The following is a 20,044-nucleotide window of genomic DNA, read 5'->3' as shown; positions in this document are numbered from 1 at the left end:
GCCCCTTTGGGGTAGGAAGAGCACATTCTGAGGCTTTAGGTGAAGCTGGGTGATGCTGAAGGTTAAACAATCACTTGACTTCCCTGCTTGAGCCCAGCAGTGGGATTCTTTGCTTGGGTACAGCAAAACAAGAAGTGTTATTGAGAACAGAACAAGGAGGTTCTGAGGCAAAGGAGTTACATTCAGCAGAAAGTTTAAGAAAGCAAACCTACTGTGCTGCTCTGATGGAAAACCATACATTCCCCTGCAGTGGTTCTGTATGAAATCCCAACATGTGGTTTATCTGTTTTCATGAATAAATATTAAATGATCAGATGGTTTCACTCTACAGCTGGAGGCCTCTCTTCCATCTTGCATTGCTTTTGGTCATGAGCTTGTTCAGTGTGGAAACAAATGATTAATCCTGGTTTGATGGTTGATTTACTGGCATCAGGAATTAGGGTTTCTGTGTGGAAAAAAATGGCTTTGTTTATCCTCATTGTGACTTTTTGGGTTGAAGTCTTTAATTTTGGCATAGCTTCTCCTCCACTACCTGGGGGCTTTTTTCCTGGTTGGTTTTGTGTTTGTGACTGTTCAGCATCTTGGGGCAGGTGGTGTTGGTGGAGTCTGATGCAGAAGGGATGGAGAGGGTCCAGAGGTTGGCTACAAAAATGATCAGGGGGCTGGAACACTTCTCTTATAAAGACAGAATGAGGGAGCTGGGGTTGTTCAGCCTGGAGAAAAAAAAAATATTCCATGGAGACCTCAGAGTGACCTCCCAGTATCTGAAGGGTCCTCCAGGAAGGCTGCAGAAGGACTGTTTGCAAGGGCCTGGAGGGATAGGATGAGGGGCAATGGCTTTATATTAGAGGAGATTTAGATTGGATGTCAGGGAAAAGTTCTGTACCAGGAGGGGGGTGGAAAACTGGCAGAGGTTGCCCAGGGAGGTGGTTGAGGTCTCATCCCTGGAGATGTTCAAGGTGAGGCTTGAGGAGGCTCTGAGCACCCTGAGCTGGGTGAGGGTGTCCCTGATACTGCAGGGGTTTTACTGAATGACCTTTAGAGGTCCCTTCCCACCCAAATTATTCAATGATTCCATGAAAACAGAACCAGTTGGGATACCCACTAAAGCTTCCAACCTCATCACAAGTTGTTCTGCCAGAGTTCAAGGAAATAGTATTTTTCCTTCTGTCTGGGATTTTTTAACAGCAAGATCATACAATTTTAATTAATATTTTTTTTTTTAAATACAGAAAACTGCAATGGGATTTGTTGTTACAGGCTTAATTGTACCTGGGTAATGTATTGCTGACTCTGAATGGGAATACATCAGGAGGATATAATGACACAGAGCTCAGAAATGATCCTTACCTGACCAAAAAATGAAATAGAAATCAGGAATGTAGCTCAAGAAGATCTGGAAGCTCAGAAAGGGCCATAATGAGACACAGAAAGAAGTTTTATCTTAAGAAATTGGCTTCATGAGGACCAGTAGTGTGAATCAATGTTAGCAATATATTAGCAATAATTAATTATTTTCTCTGTGAAATCATCGACCAGATTGTAAACTCATTAATGAATTTCTTGCATCAAATGGTCTGATAAGAGAAAAATGAAATCTGGTTGTAGTTTTTGAGATATTTCTGGTATTTTTCTCTAGGAGAACTTCAGTGCTGTCCAAGCAGGTGACAGCATCTTAAATACAGCATGGAAAGCATAAAAAATGATACTGTGCCATGGGTGGGATGCAAAGATGTCTGACCCCAGGCTTTTCCCCAGGATAGGTTTTTCTGGAAAGCATCTGTGGGCATTGAGTTTTCTTATTTGGACAGGGAATTTCAGCCCAGGTCTCTCACTTCATTGCTAAACAGACTTTTGGACAAAAGCTGGGGAGTGGTTCTCAGTGAGGGGTATTTTGAAGAAGCAGGAATGTTGCTCAGTGTCCTTAAACCCATTATCACAGAATTACAGACTGGTTTGGGTTGGAAGGGACCTTCCAGCTCCTCCAGTTCCAACCCCTGCATGGGCAGGGACCCCTCCCACAGCCCAGGTTGCTCCAAGCCCCATCCAACCTGGGCTGAGACACTGCCAGGGATGGGGCAGCCACAGCTTCCTTGGGCAACCTGGGACAGGGGCTCAGCACCCTCACCCCAAACAATTTCTCCCTCCCCAAGATCTCCTCTCCATCTCCCCTCTTGCAGCTGGAAACCCTTCCCCCTCATCCCATCCCTCCAGACCCTTGTCCAAAGTCTCTCCATGGTTTTCCTGGAGCCCCTTCAGGCACTGGAAGCTGCTCCAAGGGCTCCCCAGAACCTTCCCTCCTCCAGGCTGAACATCCCCAACTCTCTCAACCTGTTCCAGGCTCTCCCCACCCTCAAATTCCAGAATTTCTTCCCCATCTTCAGCCTCAATCTCCCCTTTCTCTCCAAGTTTTAACCCATTTCTCTTCTCCTCTCCCTACCCCCCCATGTCCAAAGCCCTCCCCCAGCTTTCTTGGAGCCCCTTCAGTTGGATATTATACAGAGAATCCCAGACTGGTTTGGGTTGGAAGGGACCTTCCAGCTCCTCCAGTCCAACCCCTGCATGGGCAGGGACCCCTCCCACAGCCCAGGTTGCTCCAAGCCCCATCCTCTCTTCCATTTGATTGTCCTCAATTAAGAAGTGATAAGAGAGTGTTAGAGGAGATGAAAGCTGCAGGAGGGAGCCCTGCAATGGTCATTTCCCCTTTCTCACATTTTTTCTCAATTAAATTTTGCTGCTCCCGGAGCTTGGATATGAAAATATTGTTCTTGATCTTCTGAGACTGCAGAATCTAATGAGTGTAATTAACATTAATGAACTGAACTGCATTTTTCAATCTCTGTGGTAATCCTCTGAGTTAAGTCCTGATCCTGGGAGCTGCTTCAGTTCCCTCCTTGTGGTGCAGCCTTGAATGGTCATGGTTTTCTTTTTCAGTTTGGGCACATAAGTGACCAGATCTTTCCCTGCTCCTCAGCACCCTTTGTCCTCATCCAGTTCAACAGGAATTTTTGGTTTTATAGCTGTGACAAACTGAGACATTTTACTTGCAATATTCCTGCTCCTGATTCTGCCACAGACTGCTCAGCATCTTTACCACAGGTTTTCCTGGGTTTAGTCAGGTGCAGAAATATTTTCAGGCTAGATCTCAACCAGAGTCCTTTTAAAATATTAATCTGAAGCTCATGAATTGTTTTCAACAGAAACTGAAGTCAAAGAGATATAAAAAAGGGTGCAAATAACAGCTTTGCATTGCAGTGGTTTGCTAATACTGAGACTGATTGCTTCAGTATATGTCAGGTTATCTCTTGTCACATATAAAAGCACAAATATTGTTGTAGTTACCTCTTAATTTTAAGGTTTTTTCCTTTCTTTTAACAGAGCATTCAGAAGCTGGCTAGCCAATACTTAAAGAAGGACTGGCTTGGAATGAAAGCTGATGAACGAAGTGATTATAGGTAATTAACCAGTTGGATATCTCAAAGAGCTGGCTTTATCATTTCAATTTGTGTCATTATTTTCCACACCACTGAAAAACTGCTCTTTTGTAATTAAAGTTCTTTTCTTCTTTTGTTGTCTTTGTTGCCAGTTAAAAATCAAGCTTTTCCCCTGAAATTCGGAGATAAGTCTTAAATAGATGTTTATTACTTGACTAAATTAGGAGTGTTGGAAAGACAAAATAGGAAGACAGGGCAAGAGCTTTAATTGTTCACCCTCTTTGGGTTATCAGTGCTTGTATCTGAATGTAGATTTTAGTAAATAACTTTGAGGTTAGAGTAATCCATGTGTGGATATCTTCAGAGGAGAAGACAGCAAGAGATTTCTTTTTAGGAAGCAAATCTTCATAAAGATCCCATCTGACAGCAAGGAGGAGGCAAAGCAATAAACAGTTGTTTACAAAACTTAATTTCATTAACATGAAAGGGGGTTCACAACATGAAAACAGAAATGACTCAGTTGCTGAAAGCCTCCCCACCTTTGAGTAAGACCTCCTAAATATTTTGAAAGGGTGTTCAGATGGTTTTATTTTAATCTCTTCTTTGTGTTCTGACAAGTTTTATTTCAAAGGGGAATCACTGATGGATTTATGCTTTGGACTTGTACCTTCTCACCACTTATGTGCTTAAGGAGGAATGAACTTAAAATTATTCTTAATAAAACACTCCCTTAACACAGTGACCCCACTTGGCAAACCTTTCCTTTGCCTCCTGAGCCCTCAGAAACACCCACAGTGCTCAGAGCTCTTCTCCAAATGCCTGCAGCCCCCTTCCTCCTTATCACCAAGCTCTGGGGTTCTGCAGGCTCCAGAAATTCTTCTTTTCTGCCAGCTCCAGGGCAGATCTTGTCACCTTCTTGCCCCCCTATCCCTGCTTCACCTTCTCCTTCAGACTTAGCCACTTCTGAACCTTTGTGGTGAATGATTGAGGTCTTCAAAGCTCACTACACAGTTATGGTTATCAGCTTTGGAGTTGTACACATGATGAAAGAACTACAGGTAGCTCAAGCAAAATAGTTTTTAACAATTTGCTTGCTACCAAGATGCTCCAAATCACAAAATTCATGATCTTGGCAAAAATTGTCAACTCTGATGTAGCTTTGCCTGCTGGGGTCTGTAGGGTCTGGGCTTCAACTCACAGAATCACAGAAATTGAGGGGTTGGAAGGGACCCCAAAAGATGATTGAGTGCAACCCCCCTGCCAGAGCAGGGTCACCTCCAGCAGGTGACACAGGGACACATCCAGGGGGGGTTTGAATGTCCCCAGAGAAGGAGACTCCACAACCTCCCTGGGCAGCCTGGGCCAGGGCTCCCTCACTCTCACAGGGAAAAATTCTTCCTAATATTTATATGGAACCTCCTGTGCTCCAGTTTATACCCATTGCCCCTTGTCCTGTCACTGGACATCCCTGAGAAGCTCCTGGCTCCATCCTCCTGGCTCTCTCCCCTTACATATTTATAAACATTCCTGAGCTCACCCCTCCTTCTCCTTTTCTCCAAGAGCCCCTCAGCTCCTTCAGCCTTTCCTCACCAGGAGATGTTCCACTCCCTCCATCCCCTTGGTGCCTCTGCCCTGGACTTTCTCCAGCAGTTCCCTGTCCTTCTGGAACTGAGGGGCCCAGAACTGGACACAAGATTCCAGCTGTGGCCTCCCCAGGGCACAGAGGGAGAGCAGAACCTCTCTGGACCTACTGACCACCCCCTTCTCAGTGCCCCCAGGTGCCATTGGCCTCCTTGGCCACATTGATGGCTCCTGGGCATCCTTCCACCCACCAGCACCCCCAGGGCCCTTTTCCCTTTGCTGCTCTCCAAGAACTCAGTCCCCAACATGTACTGTTACCTGTTGTTGTTCTTTCCAGACTCTACACCTTCCCTTGTTGTAATTCACTACATTTTTGCCTGCCCAACTCTTTATCCCGTCCAAGTCCCTCTGAATGGCAGCACAAGGACTCCAAAGGTTTGCCCAAAAAGTACCTGAATCAGAGAACAGGGGCTGGGAGGAAGATTTTTTTTCTTTTTTGGTAAAACTTCAGCTAAAAACATTGCTAAAAGACCACATATTCATTAGATCTGCATGAAGGCTTCCAAGGAAGTGATTCTGCCCCTGTGCTCAGCTCTGGGGAGGCCACAGCTTGAGTCCTGTGTCCAGTTCTGGGCCCCTCAGCCCCTCAGGAAGGAGCTTGAGGTGCTGGAGCAGGTCCAAAGGAGGCAAGTGGGCTGGTGAAGGGATCCAGCAGAGATGCTGTGAGGAGAGGCTGAGGGAGCTGGGGGTGTTGAGGCTGGAGAAGAGGAGGCTCAGGGGAGAGCTCATCACTCTCTGCAACTCCCTGAAAGGAGGTTGGAGCCAGGGGGGGGTTGGTCTCTTTTCCCAGGCAACTCTCAGCAAGACAAGAGGCCATGGTCTGCAGTTGTGCCAGGGGAGGTTTAGGTTGGAGATTGGAAAGAATTTCTTTCTGGAGAGGGTGATCAGGCATTGGAATGGGCTGCCCAGGGAAGGGGTGGATTCTCCGTGTCTGGAGCTATTTCCAAAGAGCCTGGATGTGGCACTGAGTGCCATGGGCTGGGAACCACGGGGGGAGTGGATCAAGGGTTGGACTTGAGGATCTCTGAGGTCCCTTCCAACCCAGCCAGTTCTAGGATTCTATGATTCTTTCCCAAAGCAATCCTTTGCAGGATGCCATGTAAAGCAGTGCATATTTTCAGTGTCATGCCTGGCCTCCCTTCCTGCCTTCCCACAACCTTTCTGTGTTTCTTTCTTTTAGGAGCATGTACTCAGTTTGGAAATCCCTTTTGGAAGGCACCATGCAAGTGGCCCAATCTCGCCTCAACATCTGTGAGAACTACAAAAATTTAATTTCTGAACCAGCCAGGACTGTTCGGTGCTTTAAGGAACAACAGTTGAAGAAGGTATTTGTGCCTTAATAAATTCTTTCACCTTGCATCCCTTTTATTTGGAAAAAGAGGGGTTATTAGAAGCATTCTATGGCACTTCTGAAATTCTTTTCAGTCTCTTTTTACTCATGTTATTACAGAAATAAGTAGCCAGCTTGTTAAAGCTCTGAGGTATCTTGCCTGAAATTAAAATTGCTTGGGAATGAGCCTTTTAAAATGTGATACCCACCTGGACAAAGGTGTTTCTAAAGTCATGCTGTGGCAGTTCCACTGAGTGGGTTTTGCAGTGACAATTTCAAGTGGGATTTGTTAGGATAGGCTCTGATTTTAAGAAAGGATGTACTGTAAACCTGAAGAAGTGGCTTGTGCAAGAGGTAGGATGGATTTTATCCAGCCACTTCCTATAAAGGGATCACAAGGAAGTATTTCCAGAGCTGCTATACTTCATTTATTAAACCTTGCAAGGAAATGAGTGGATTTCCAGAGGAAAAAAGTGGGCTTGACTTTCATTTAATTGGTTGTTACATTTTAAAGTCATCTATGTCTTGAGGTCTCTAGCACACAGAATATGTTTCAAATGAAATGTGATGTTCCATCTGTTTCCATAAGGCAGTCAGACATGTTTGAAAAATACAGTGATGTGTATTTATGTAAAGCTGAGCACTTTTAATATTTTGTTTGTGTTCTGTGGATTTTGCTGGAAAAAAAAAAAAAGAAAAATCCTCCTGGTTTCAAGAGTGAGCAGAAGTGTACAAAAAAGACACTTTAGCAGCAAACAAACATTTTTGGAAGTTTTTAAGAGTGATCTTTTGAAATGATTGCTGTGTGGCTTGGCTGAAGCCTAACTTAAGGAAGGAAATAGAAATGCTGGTGGAATTCAGTCTGCAAGTGGCTCAGCTATTACTTGGTTGTTGTAAATATTCCTTCTGTCCTTGATCATCCTGCAGGCATTAACATGGGACGGGTTTAACTTGGGGTAGACTGAATGACCCACTCAATGTAAAATATAAATAACCCCATCACAACATTTCAGGTTTGTTTGCTAAAAAGTGAGAGGTAATTGTAGCTTAGCTTGTATTCTAAAGCAGTCTTTTGTAATATATTTGGCTGCAAACTTCTAAACAGATGTTGGTGTAACAGGAGCTCGGATTATCTGAACCAAGTATTATACAGGTCTTAGAAGCATTGAGGGGATAATTCCCTTTATTAATGTTTTATTGTAATTTTATTTCTCTTTGCAGACAATGCTGTAGCTTTTTAATAATATCTTTACTGGGTAAATAATCTCCAGTTTCCTCTGCAAATACTGATAGTTCAGTCTTTATGAGCCAGTAATAGAAGTGGTGAACAACTACTTTAAATTTGTATAAATCACAGAATAACTTTGGTTGGGAGAAACCTTCAAGCTCATCCAGTCCAACACAAAGCTCACCACTAAACCATGACCCTAAGGACCAGGTCCAACCCAATTTAAAGACCCCCAGGGATGGTGACTCCACCACTGCCCTGAGCAAACTATTCCAATGTCTGACAACCTTTTCAGGGAAAAAATATTACCTACTCTCCAGCCTAAACCTCCCCTGGTGTAGCCTGCAGCCATTTCCTCTGTCACTTGTCACCAAGAAGCTGTCTCCCTTCCTGCCTCAACCTCCTTTGACATGGTTGAAGAGGGCAATAAATCTCTTTTCAGCCTCTTCTTGATACAGGTTCCTTTTTTTCTTGCTCTTTTAGACTATTGCAACAAGCTACTACAATTGTCAGTAATTCTGGTTCAAAGCATTTTAACAGCAGTGTGATTTTTTTCCTACAAGGTGGAATAAAACATCCCCTTGGTGGTATGAGTTTTCCTCCTCAAGAAATCTATTTTTCTATACAATTTTGGATTTCCAAACGGATGAAAAAAAATACATTGAGCTGATCTCCATCCAAACAAAAGCTTAGCAATTATAAATCTTATGTCTCCTTTCAAGGTTGTGGTAGGTATTGAGTTGCACTTGAGGAGCTACCAGGCCTTATTGTGACCAGGGTGCCAGGGAAGGTCATGGAGCAGATCCATGGGACATCACAGGACAAAAGGTGATCAGAGCCAGTCAGCATGGCTTCATGGAAGGCAGGTCCTGCTTCAGGAGCCTGGTCTGCTTCTGTGGAAAAAAAGTGACCTTAGGGGATGAAGGAAAGGCTGTGCAGGGTGTCCAGCCTGACTGGATCAATTGGATGAGGTTCAGCTAAGTGCCAGCACTTGGGTCACACCAGGCCCAGGCAATGCTCCAGGCTTAGGGAAGAGTGCTTGGAAAGTGCCTGGAGGAAAAGGAGCTGGGGGTGATGGTCAAGAGTGGCTGAATGTGACCCAGTGTGTGCCCAGGTGGCCAAGGAAAGAAGGATCTACAGAGGAGTGTGGATGGGCTGGATTGATGGGTTGAGGCTCTGCAGAGGGACCTGGACAGACTGGATCCATAGGGCAATTGTCTGAGGTTCTGCAAGGCCAAGTGTCACATCCTGCACTTGGGTCACACCAACCCCAGGCAATGCTCCAGGCTTAGGGAAGAGTGGTTGGAAAATGCCTGGAGGAAAAGGAGCTGGGGGTGATGGTCAAGAGTGGCTGAATATGACCCAGTGTGTGCCCAGGTGGCCCAGAAGGCCCCCAGCATCCTGGCTTGTATCAGCACTGGTGTGGCCACCAGCAGGAGCAGGGCAGGGATTGTCCCCCTGGGGTGGGCACTGGGGAGGCTGCACCTCAAATCCTGGGGTCAGTTTTGGGTCCCTCGTGATAAGAAGGACATTGAGGGGCTGGAGTGTGTCCAGAGAAGGGGAATGGAGCTGGGGAAGGGTCTGGAACAGAAATCTGAGCAGGAGCAGCTGAGGGAGCTGGGGGTGTTCAGCCTGGAGAAAAGGAGGAGGAGGGGAGAACTTCTGGATCTCTGCAACTCCCTGGGAGGAGGTTGGAGTGAGGAGGGGTTGGGCTCCGCTCCCAAGGAACAAGTGATAGAACAAGAGAAAGCAGCCTTAAGTTGCACCAGGGGAGGTTTAGGTTGGATTTTGGGAACAATTTCTTCCTGGAAAGGGTTGTCATTCCCTGTCCCAGGCTGCCCAGGGCAGTGGTGGAGTCCCCATCATTCCTGGAGGGATTTCCAAGCCCTGGAGCTGTGGTGCTGAGGCCATGGGGCAGTGGTGGCCTTGGCAGTGCTGGGTTAACAGAGCTTGATGATCTGAATGGTCTTTTCCAAGCTAAATGGTGCTCTGATCTTTATTTTCCAGATATTCCCATAAACCTTTACTTTCTTGACTTGGTACCACATTTTCATGACCTTTTTAATACTAAACTGAAATAATTTCAGAAAACCTTAACCCAGTTTGCTGCAAAATATTGCTAAATCACAAGGTGACTCAGGATCAGGAGTGACAAACGTGTCTCCTGTTGACCACATCTGATCTTTTAATGAACACTAATCCCTGGCATTCACTCAGCACCTTCTGGGGACAGACAGGGAGGAGGCAGCACCCCTTGCCATCAGCTTCTCCTTGGGGACCTTCTGAGCTTATCCCATAAATCAGGGGTGGTTTCATGTGGATGCTCATCAGGTATCCTCAGAACAGACGATGTGCAACCACCTCAGACATTTCCATGGGTCTGTGGCAGAAGACTGAGAGAGAAACAGAACAAAAATCACCTTCCATGGAGGCCATGCCACAAGAAACCACCTCTGGCAGCATTCTGAAACAGTTCTTGCCATGCAGCCAGCACCTACCCAACCTCAAATCCCCAAATGGCATCCAGTCTCCTGAGCAATTTTTGTTCTTCAGGGATGCAAAAGCAAAGTTGTATTTGATGCTTTTGAAAGAATCACGTTAGCAACTTGGGGTTATTTGATACTCCCAATGTTTTGATGCTGGCAGGAGACTTCAGGGATCAAAATACCAATTGATGTAGCAAAACCCCAGTGCTTTTGAAATGATTTTTGGTCTCTGTCAGCTGTCCAATATATACAGAGGATTCTACCTTTCCTTTTTCTATCATACACTCAGAGGTCTTCAGAAAACCCAATCCTGCTCAGTGCCACTCCCCAAACCACCCACCACAAAGTGATCTGATGGAGCCCTTTGCTTTACTGGTCTGCACACATCAAATACTGGTTTTTTGGGGTTTTTTTGGTGAACATACAGGAATTATTATGAACTTTTAAGATCAGAAAGACTGCAGAGTTGTGTGATGAGAAGACAAGGAATTTCTAGTGACCAAACCAAAGAGTTTCTTTTATTTTCTTTTTACAGGGGCTGGTTATTATTATTATTATTATTATTATTATTATTATTATTATTATTACTATTACTATTACTATTACTATTACTATTATTATTATTAACTGTTGTTGAGTACTGTGACTTTAAAGTTAGGTTGTTGGATTAGAGAATCATAGAATATACCAAGTTGGAAGGGACCCATCAGAGCTGTTGTCTCACAATCTAAGTTTTGCTTAGAAAGGAGGCTCCATGTATTAATAAATGTCATAAAAACTTGAGCTGGTCAGGAGGGGTGTTCAGTAAGAAGAGGACGTGGGGCTCCTTGAATGGCAGAATTCAGCTGTGATCCTGATGTGAAGTGGGACCTTGGTTCCCACTTGGTTCTGGTTCTGGTCCTTGAAGGACAAAAAGACAAATTGAAAAGCAACTTGGGTTCCCTCAGCTAGCTTGAGGTTTAAGTGTTGCCTGGAGCCTTGGTTGACCACATTTAGTCTGTAATATCTATAATTAAATATAAATGCCTTGAATTATCACTCTTAAGTGTTCTTCACCTGGTTTGGGTAACAGAAAATCTTTACAAGATCTTTACAAGATCTTTAGTATCTCTAGAGATAATATAATGTGAGACATTGATAATTCACATTTTGTTTGTTAAGGAGATCCTTGCTGCTCAACAGAGATTCTTTCTCAGAGGTTTTTGTTTTGTTTTGTTTTGTTTTCTTTTAAGCTGATTGGATGTTTGGAGAATTCCTGAATATTTTAGTAACTTTTGTGCATTGCCCTTGGTCAGCAGCTCAGCCCCATGGAGCTGCTCTCTCACTCCTCTCCAGTGGGATGGGGCAGAGAAGCAGAAGGATAAAAATACAAAAACTCAAGGGTTAGCTCATAGATTTCCAGACTGGTTTGGGTTGGAAGAGACCTTAAAGATCATCTCATTCCAACCCCCTGCATGGGCAGGGACCCCTCCCACAGCCCAGGTTGCTCCAAGCCCCATCCAACCTGGGCTGAGACACTGCCAGGGATGGGGCATCCACAGCTTCCTTGGGCAACCTGGGACAGGGGCTCAGCACCCTCACAAGGAAGGGCAAACACTTTATTAGAGAAAGCAAAATAAGGAATTGTTTCAGTCCTTCCCATCAGCAGGCAGGTGTTCAGCCATCTCCAGAAAAGCAGAGCTCCTTCATGTTTTTAGGTTGACTTGGATGGATCAACCTTAACTCCCAATGTCCCTCTTCTTCATTCTCCCTCTCCAGCTCTTCCTGCTGAGGAGAGAGGATGATGGAATGGGATGGGATGGGATGGGATGGGATCTGATGGGATCTGATGGGATGTGATGAGATGGGATAGGATAGGATGGGTTGGATTGGGTTGGATTGGATTGGGTTGGGTTGGGTTGGGATGGAGTGGACCAACCTTAACTCCCAGTGTTCTTCTTCCTCATTCTTCCCCTCCAGCTCTTCCTGCTGAGGAGAGAGGATGATGGGAATGGGATGGGTTGGGTTGGGTTGAGATGGGGTGGGGTGGGTTGGGATGGGGTGGGACCAACCTTAAACTCCCAATGTTCCTCTTCCTTCTTCTTCCCCTCCAGCTCTTCCTGCTGAGGAGAGAGGATGATGGGATGGGATGGGATGGGATGGGATGGGATGGGATTGGGATGGGATGGGTTGGGATGGGATGGGGTGGGGTGGGTTGGGATGGGATGGGATGGGGTGGACCAACCTTAACTCCCAGTGTTCCTCTTCCTCATTCTTCCCCTCCAGCTCTTCCTGCTGAGGAGAGAGGATGATAGAATGGGATGGGATGGGATGGGATGGGATGGGATGGGATGGGATGGGATGGGATGGGATGGGATGGGTTGGGTTGAGATGGGGTGGACCAACCTTAACTCCCAGTGTTCCTCTTCCTCATTCTTCCCCTCCAGCTCTTCCTGGTGAGGAGAGAGGATGATAGAATGGGATGGGATGGGATAGCATGGGGTGGGATAGGATAGGATGGGCTAGGATAGGATAGGATAGGATAGGATCGGATAGGATAGGATAGGATAGGATGGGTTGGATTGGATTGGATTGGGTTGGGATGGGTTGGGTTGGGATGGGTTGGGTTGGGTGGGATGGGGGGATGGGGGTGAGTTGGGTTGAGATTGGGGGGGGGCCTTAAACCCCTTTGGTTTCTTAGTGTCAGCTGTTCCTGCTGTGTCCCCTCCCAATCTCCTGTGTCCCCCCAGCCCACTCCCTAGCAGGGGAGTTCCCAGAGAACAGACCAGCCCTTGCTGCTGTGTAAGCACTGATTAGCAGCAGTGCAAACATTCCTGCCTTGTTAAACACAGCTCTGATCACACATCCCAAACATTGTCCCATGGACAGAAAAATTAACACTTTCCCAGCCAAAACCAGTATCGTGAGTTTGCTGTGGTCCCTTTGAATATTTTTTTTTGGCATTAAAATATAAGTTATAATGCTGGTTGGGTCATATGGAAAAGGAATGGAGTTCTTTTAATATTGACTTTTTAATTCATAGTGGGGATTAGGCCTAGGATCCTAAAGGTTCTTTTTCTGATTCTATAAACTGGATTTCAATCCTGATTTACTTGCTATAACTTTAATTAATCCAGTTTTTCCCTTGTGACTGAACAACTAATTTCTGTATAAAGCTGTTTGTTTGTTTTCTTATGCTTTAAAGTTTTAGAGAAGGAAACATGAAATCATTTGGTGTAATCACTGAAATCATAGAATCACAGAATTATAGAAGGGTTTGGGTTGGGAAGGGACCTTCCGCAGCCCTCCCCAGTTTCCAACCCCTGGCATGGGCAGGGACCCCTCCCCACACCCAGGTTGCTCCAAAGCCCCCCATCCAACGCTGGGCTGAGACAGCTGCCAAGGGATGGGGCAAGCCACAGCTTCCCTTGGGGCAACCTGGGACAGGGGCTCAGCACCCTCAACACCACAAACAAAATTTCTCCCTCCCTCTTCCTCTGCCAGCTCATCTGCCCCTCTTGCAGCTGGAATACTCTTCCCCTCGATCCCATCCCTCCAGGCCCATTGTCCAAAGTCCCTCCATGGTTTTCCTTGGAGCACGCTTTCAGGCAACTGGAATTTCCTCCGAGGGCTCCCCAGCCAACCTTACCTCCTTCTCCTTCTCCTTTCCCTCTTCCCCTTCCCCCCCTTCCCCTTCCTTCCCCTTCCCTTCCCCTTCCGCTTCCCCTTCCCCTTCCCTTCCCTTCCCCTTCCCCTTCCCCTTCCCCTTCCCCTTCCCCTTCCCCTTCCCTTCCCCTTCCCCTTCCCTTCCCTTCCCCTTCCCCTTCCCCTTCCCCTTCTCCTTCTCCTTTTCCTTCTCCTTCTCCTTCTCCTTCTCCTTCTCCTTCTCCTTCTCTTCTCCTTCTCCTTCTCCTTCTCCTCTCCTTCTTCTCCTTCTCCTTCTCCTCCTCCTTCTCTCCCTCTCCTCTCTCTTCTCTCTTGCTCTTCCTCTCCTCCAGACTGAACACCCCCAACTCTCTCAACCTGTTCCAGGCTCTCCCCACCCTCAAATTCCAGAATTTCTTCCCCATCTCCAACCTCAATCTCCCCTTTCTCTCCAACTTTTAACCCGTTTCCCTTCTCCTCTCCCTACCCCCCCGTGTCCAAAGCCCTCCCCCAGCTTTCTTGGAGCCCCTTCAGATATTGGAAGGTTGCTCTGAGCTCCCCTGGGAGCCTCCTCTTCTCCAGGCTGAACAACCCCAATCCCTCAGCCTGGCTTCCCAGGGAGCTGCTCAGCCCTCTGAGCATTTCAGTGGCTCCTCTGGACACCTTCCCGGAGCTCCAGTAGCATCACCTCCAGTAGTAGATCCAAATCCCTTTGGATTTTTCCCAGTTGTATTCCAGGGAGAGAAAGGGGAGATTGAGGTTGGAGATGGGGAAGAAATTCTGGAATTTGAGGGTGGGGAGAGCCTGGAACAGGTTGAGAGAGTTGGGGGTGTTCAGCTAATTACCTTATCCAAAGCTTTTGCAACTTTTATGTTTAATTTATGAATTGTCCTTGAATTTATTAAACAGCAGCATAGAGAAAGAAATGTGGTTTTATGTTCTGATCAGCTTTATAAAAAAAATAAGGCATAAATAATTGACCAGGAGTGACTTGGAGACCACATTGCTGTAATAAGATGTACTCAAGTGTAATAAACTTCTGCTGGAAGCATTACTTGGATGCAAAAAACCATTAAGACTTTGTGTCCTGACTGTTTGGGGGGTTTTGTTTTGTTTTGTTTTGTTTTTCAGTGTGTGGACCAGTTGACAAGGATCCAAGCTGAGCTCCAGGAGACAGTAAAAGATTTAGCTAAAGGCAAAAAGAAATATTTTGAGACTGAACAGATGGCTCAAGCAGTGCGGGAGAAAGCTGATATTGAGGCCAAGTATGTTTTGATAATGGCATTTGTATAAATAATTGCCTGTGTCTAAAGCAGATTTGTGCTTGTATTAATTTTTACACTTGATATTATTTAAAAGTAACCTCATTGCTCTCAATTGTGCCCATTTTTTTTTCCTTTTGCTTATTATATACATTTTGTAACCATTTTAAGCATGTTTTAACATGATAGTCAAGTATAACTCATTTAGGGTGGTTTCTTTATAAAGGAAGCTAAAGTAATTGCTTTAGTTTGACCTTTTAGAATGCTTTTTTAATATTAAAGGCTACTTAGTTCCTTATCTCTCCACAGATCTCAAATTTGGTTATTCCATTTGGAAGGGGAGAAGGGTTGAGAAGCTAAATTTTTGAGGCTTTAGGTTTTTATGCTCCTTGACATCCTAAAGAGGTTGATTTCCTTGCAAGAAAGGAATTAAATCACATTATTTCAGTTTGGAGTTTGGGCTGGCTTATGTAAGGTTGCATCAGCCTTTTGTGTGTGTGTGAAATGATTTATTTTTTTATTTTTAGAAATGACTCAAAATTATTCTCAAGGAATGAAAAGAAATGATGGTTTCATGTGAGAATTTGTCTGGCTTTCACTTTGAGGGCTGGCTAATGAAAAAAACTGTAATTAAGATTAATTAAGATTACCTATAATAACCTGAAGAAAGTAAAAAATTCACAAACCAACCAACCAAAAATTTAAGCCTAGGGATCTAGGAACAGATTCATACTGCAGTATTGTTCAGATTAAAGTACCTATTTACTTGATCTTATTTTCCTATTTACTTTTTAAAACAAATAGGTATTGAAGCACTTCTTTTATTTGTCTTCCATTAATCTTTTCTATGACAATCAGACCAGTTCAGCTTGTAAAAATATCTGTCTACATGGGTAGTTCTCCAGCATCCTGGAATATAATTACTATTTGGCATTCATATTCCTTCAGATGCCCAGTAATTGATATTTATAGCTCTGTGTGTCTGGGGAGCTAACTAAAAATCCATCAAACACCAAACCAACTTGATTTGCACCTGATTTCCCTTTCATGGTGGATTTATATTTTGTTTCCAAACCAGAGTAAGCTGTGGAAAAAATATCAGAACCTGCAGTGAGGATACTATTGATGCACTCAGCATTCATTGCAGTATTTAAGTTCTACTTAAAATTATTCAAATAAAAAATTTAGGCATGAGAATGTTTTGTAGGGAGGTTACAAGCCAGTCATCTTTTCATCTTTTTTTTTTCAGGTCCAAACTTAGTCTTTTTCAGTCAAGAATAAGCTTGCAGAAGGCAAGTGTAAAGGTGAGTATAAAAAAAAACACCTTTTTTTTTACCATTCTCCTTTGCAGCTCATTTCACGAGGCACAAGACTCAAGTTTTCTGCCATGTGGAGCTGACTGAGGCTTTGGAAGGTGTTTTGTTAGAACAAGTGAGGAGATAAGAGCACTCTCTAGGAAGTCAGAGTGAACAACTACTTCTGACCAAATATACAAGGAATTTTTTTCCAGGAAGAGTCACAACTGCTCTTTGAAAATGGCAGCTGAAATTACCTCTGAAAATGCATGAGACATCCCTTTACCATTAACAAAATTACTATGAATCCTTTGGATTTTCTACTTAATACATCTGTATGCATTTTAATTCACTATTAAGACATATTTGGTCATATAACTTCTCCTGAGCACTTATCTTTCAACTTCTCTTTTCTCTTGTAGTTAAAAGCACGACGATCCGAGTGCAATTCCAAGGCCATCCATGCAAGGAATGATTATCTCCTCACTTTAGCAGCTGCCAATGCACACCAAGATCGTTATTATCAAACAGATTTAGTAAACATTATGAAGGTAAGGAAACTAAATTCCATTTGGGAGCTGGAAGTGTGAAAATGTGGGATTTAAAAGCAGCAAAGTGAAAAATCTTGGGTAGTTTGGCACCACCAGTGTTGACTTTTCAATATAGTGCTGGAGATGGTGTGCAGGATACCTGGTACCAGTTGAGCAACCCCAAAGCAGCCACCTTTAATTTTTAATTCACTTTTATTTTTTTCTGAAAAAGATTCACTTGGGTGGAGGATCCAAGTTTGTAAATCCAAGAACTGTTGACCTTAACTAAGCTGGAGATTTTTTAGTTCTTCAGTAGCATATCCCATAATCCTTGTTTTGTATCCAGTTCTCTGATCAGGATATTTATTTCTGATATGATTAATGACAATATAATCATTAAATATCTTGGTTTCAAACTGAATTTTAGAGCTTAGCAGAGCAGCATTGCTGCTCTCACATGGCAGCTTGCCAGTTCAAGAGTAAATACTTGAACTTATAGGAAATGACAGAGAAGTATGGTGGCTCACAGGTTGTTGGCTTTCAGTATAATCCTAGAATTCCTTAAATGTTCACTGTTCTTGTGTCTTAAGACTCATTAATTACAGGTAAATTGGAAAATGTGAAAAAGCAGCTATTGAAAGCTGTCTCACACTTCACAAAGTTGCATTTCTTGTGCTGACCTTTTCAGAGCTGATTTGGAATTTGCTGTCTGCAAACCCTTCCCAGGTGATGCAATCAGGCATGGCACCTTAAACATCTGGAATTTGCATTTTAAATTGATGTGTTGAAGAACCTCAACACGGCCAAGTGCTGGGTCCTGCACTTTGGCCACAACAACCCCATGGGGAGCTCCAGGCTGGGCACAGAGTGGCAGAAAGGGAGCTGGGATTGCCAGGAAGCTGAAGAGGAGGCAGCAGTGTGCCCAGGTGGCCAAGAAGGCCAATGGCATCCTGGGCTGGCTGAGGAAGAGCGTGGCCAGCAGGTCCAGGGAAGGGATTCTGCCCCTGTGCTCAGCTCTGGGGAGGCCACAGCTTGAGTCCTGTGTCCAGTTCTGGGCCCCTCAGCCCCTCAGGAAGGAGCTTGAGGTGCTGGAGCAGGTCCAAAGGAGGCAAGTGGGCTGGTGAAGGGATCCAGCAGAGATGCTGTGAGGAGAGGCTGAGGGAGCTGGGGGTGTTGAGGCTGGAGAAGAGGAGGCTCAGGGGAGAGCTCATCACTCTCTGCAACTCCCTGAAAGGAGGTTGGAGCCAGGGGGGGGTTGGTCTCTTTTCCCAGGCAACTCTCAGCAAGACAAGAGGCCATGGTCTCAAGTTGTGCCAGGGGAGGTTTAGGTTGGAGATTGGAAAGAATTTCTTTGTGGAGAGGGTGATCAGGCATTGGAATGGGCTGCCCAGGGAAGGGGTGGATTCTCCGTGTCTGGAGCTATTTCCAAAGAGCCTGGATGTGGCACTGAGTGCCATGGGCTGGGAACCACGGGGGGAGTGGATCAAGGGTTGGACTTGGTGATCTCTGAGGTCCCTTCCAACCCAGCTGATTCTATGATTCTATGACTACCAGTGTATGAGAGCACATCCCTGTGTTTTCAGCAGCTAGAGGGGGATTGATATTTGGGGGGGGGGGAAACATCGATTTGAAAAGCAGTAAGGGAAGTAAAAAAATGAGAGCACCAGAAGAGGCTTCCAAGGGCTTCCTGACTGGAATTCCATTATATCTGGACTAAGTTAACCCCTCCTCTGGCAGTATGTGTGTGCCTCTCAGAGGAAATCACAGCCTGTGTTATATGTTCTCTGCTATGCTGTGTTCTCTGACTTCCTGAAAGGCTGAATCAGATCTGGGGATCTCAGAGGAAATCATAATTTTTTATTATTATAATAAAATATGTTTTGATATAATATATATATATATTCTATAACATCATCTGGTAATCCTTTTGGCAGCAACCCTGTCTTTGCTCTGTGTGTATGAGTGGTTGTGCTTTTCCATACTAAAACATGAGTATTTATGCTGACTGAATGTTCAGGCCATGGAAGCATTTATAAAGTATTTCCTTGTGATACTGGAGATAAAACTAGGAATTGATGCTTACCTAAGATAATTCCATACTTACACACATGGTTGGCTGTCAGCAGTTAATGCTCTTACTTGGAAGTCATGCCAGAAGTGAATTTAATATGGTCAAAAGAAACAAACCCAAAAAGGACCAAAAAAATGAGCAGATAGTCCAGGCAGGTTCTGAGTGGCTCTGGTAGGTTTTGGCTGCTCTGGGAGGCCATTAGAACATCATCCCTGCCAAGGGATTCCCATTTCCTCTGGATATCTGGCTAAATTTTGTGTCTGTTTCAAACTAAGCACATAACAGACCAGGCTGGATCTTCATCCCTTTGAGTTTCCATTTGGAGCTGTGTTGTTTGGATGGTGTGGGCTTTCTGTACTGAGACCTTAGAAACCTGTGGCTGCCCCAGGAACATTGATTTTATTTTATTTTTTATAATTGGCATTAAAGCATCAAACTAAAAAGACTTGAATCAGTTCTGAAAGAATGAAAATTGCAGTAATGAAAAATAAAGTCCTGCAGGTGCTGTTCCTCCCCATGTGGGCTGGTTCCATAGATGGTTCACATGCATGGTTCCAGTTGCTCAAGTTGCTGCTGATCTCTAGTGGTTTCTTGGTCCAGGTACTGGGCTCCCTCTGACCCAGTTCTTTAGGAGTGGTGGGGCTGGTTCTGGAGCCCCCAGGGGCACAGAAATGACATGGACCTGCTGGAGTGAGTCCAGAGGAGGCCACAAAGATGATGAGAGGGTCGGAGCAGCTCTGGAGCCAGGGGGAGAGAGTTGGGGTTGTTCAGCCTGGAGAAGAGAAGGATCCAGGGAGACCTTGGAGCATCTTCCAGTGCCTGAAGGGATCCAGGAAAGCTGGGGAGGGACTTGGGACAAAGACATGGAGAGATGGGACAGTGAATAATGGCTTTAAACTGGAAGAGAGAAGATTTAGGTTGGACATGAAGAAGAAATTGTTTGGTGTGAGGGTGCTGAGCCCCTGTGCCAGGTTGCCCAAGGAAGCTGTGGATGCCCCATCCCTGGCAGTGTCTCAGCCCAGGTTGGATGGGGCTTGGAGCAACCTGGGCTGTGGGAGGGGTCCCTGCCCATGCAGGGGTTGGAACTGGAGGAGCTGGAAAGTCCCTTCCAACTCAAACCCAGTCTGTGATTCTGTGATTCTT

At 44.9% G+C, this 20,044-nt stretch overlaps 1 protein-coding gene across 1 annotated transcript in view; it reads left to right on the top strand.

Moving 5' to 3' along the window:
- Window positions 1-20,044, top strand: part of FCHSD2 (FCH and double SH3 domains 2) — a 226,197-nt gene that overhangs the window by 107,692 nt on the left and 98,461 nt on the right. Inside the window, exons 4-8 of the mRNA XM_030460209.1 lie at window positions 3,379-3,455; window positions 6,256-6,400; window positions 14,875-15,008; window positions 16,255-16,309; window positions 16,723-16,851. Of these exons, the coding sequence (XP_030316069.1) occupies window positions 3,379-3,455; window positions 6,256-6,400; window positions 14,875-15,008; window positions 16,255-16,309; window positions 16,723-16,851 (540 nt within the window). The remainder of the gene's footprint in view (window positions 1-3,378; window positions 3,456-6,255; window positions 6,401-14,874; window positions 15,009-16,254; window positions 16,310-16,722; window positions 16,852-20,044) is intronic.

Source organism: Calypte anna, chromosome 1 (assembly GCF_003957555.1).
Source record: "Calypte anna isolate BGI_N300 chromosome 1, bCalAnn1_v1.p, whole genome shotgun sequence".
NCBI lineage: Eukaryota > Metazoa > Chordata > Aves > Apodiformes > Trochilidae > Calypte > Calypte anna.
The sequence above is the reverse complement of the archived record's forward strand: the minus strand, read 5'-3'. Positions and strand labels throughout refer to the sequence as shown.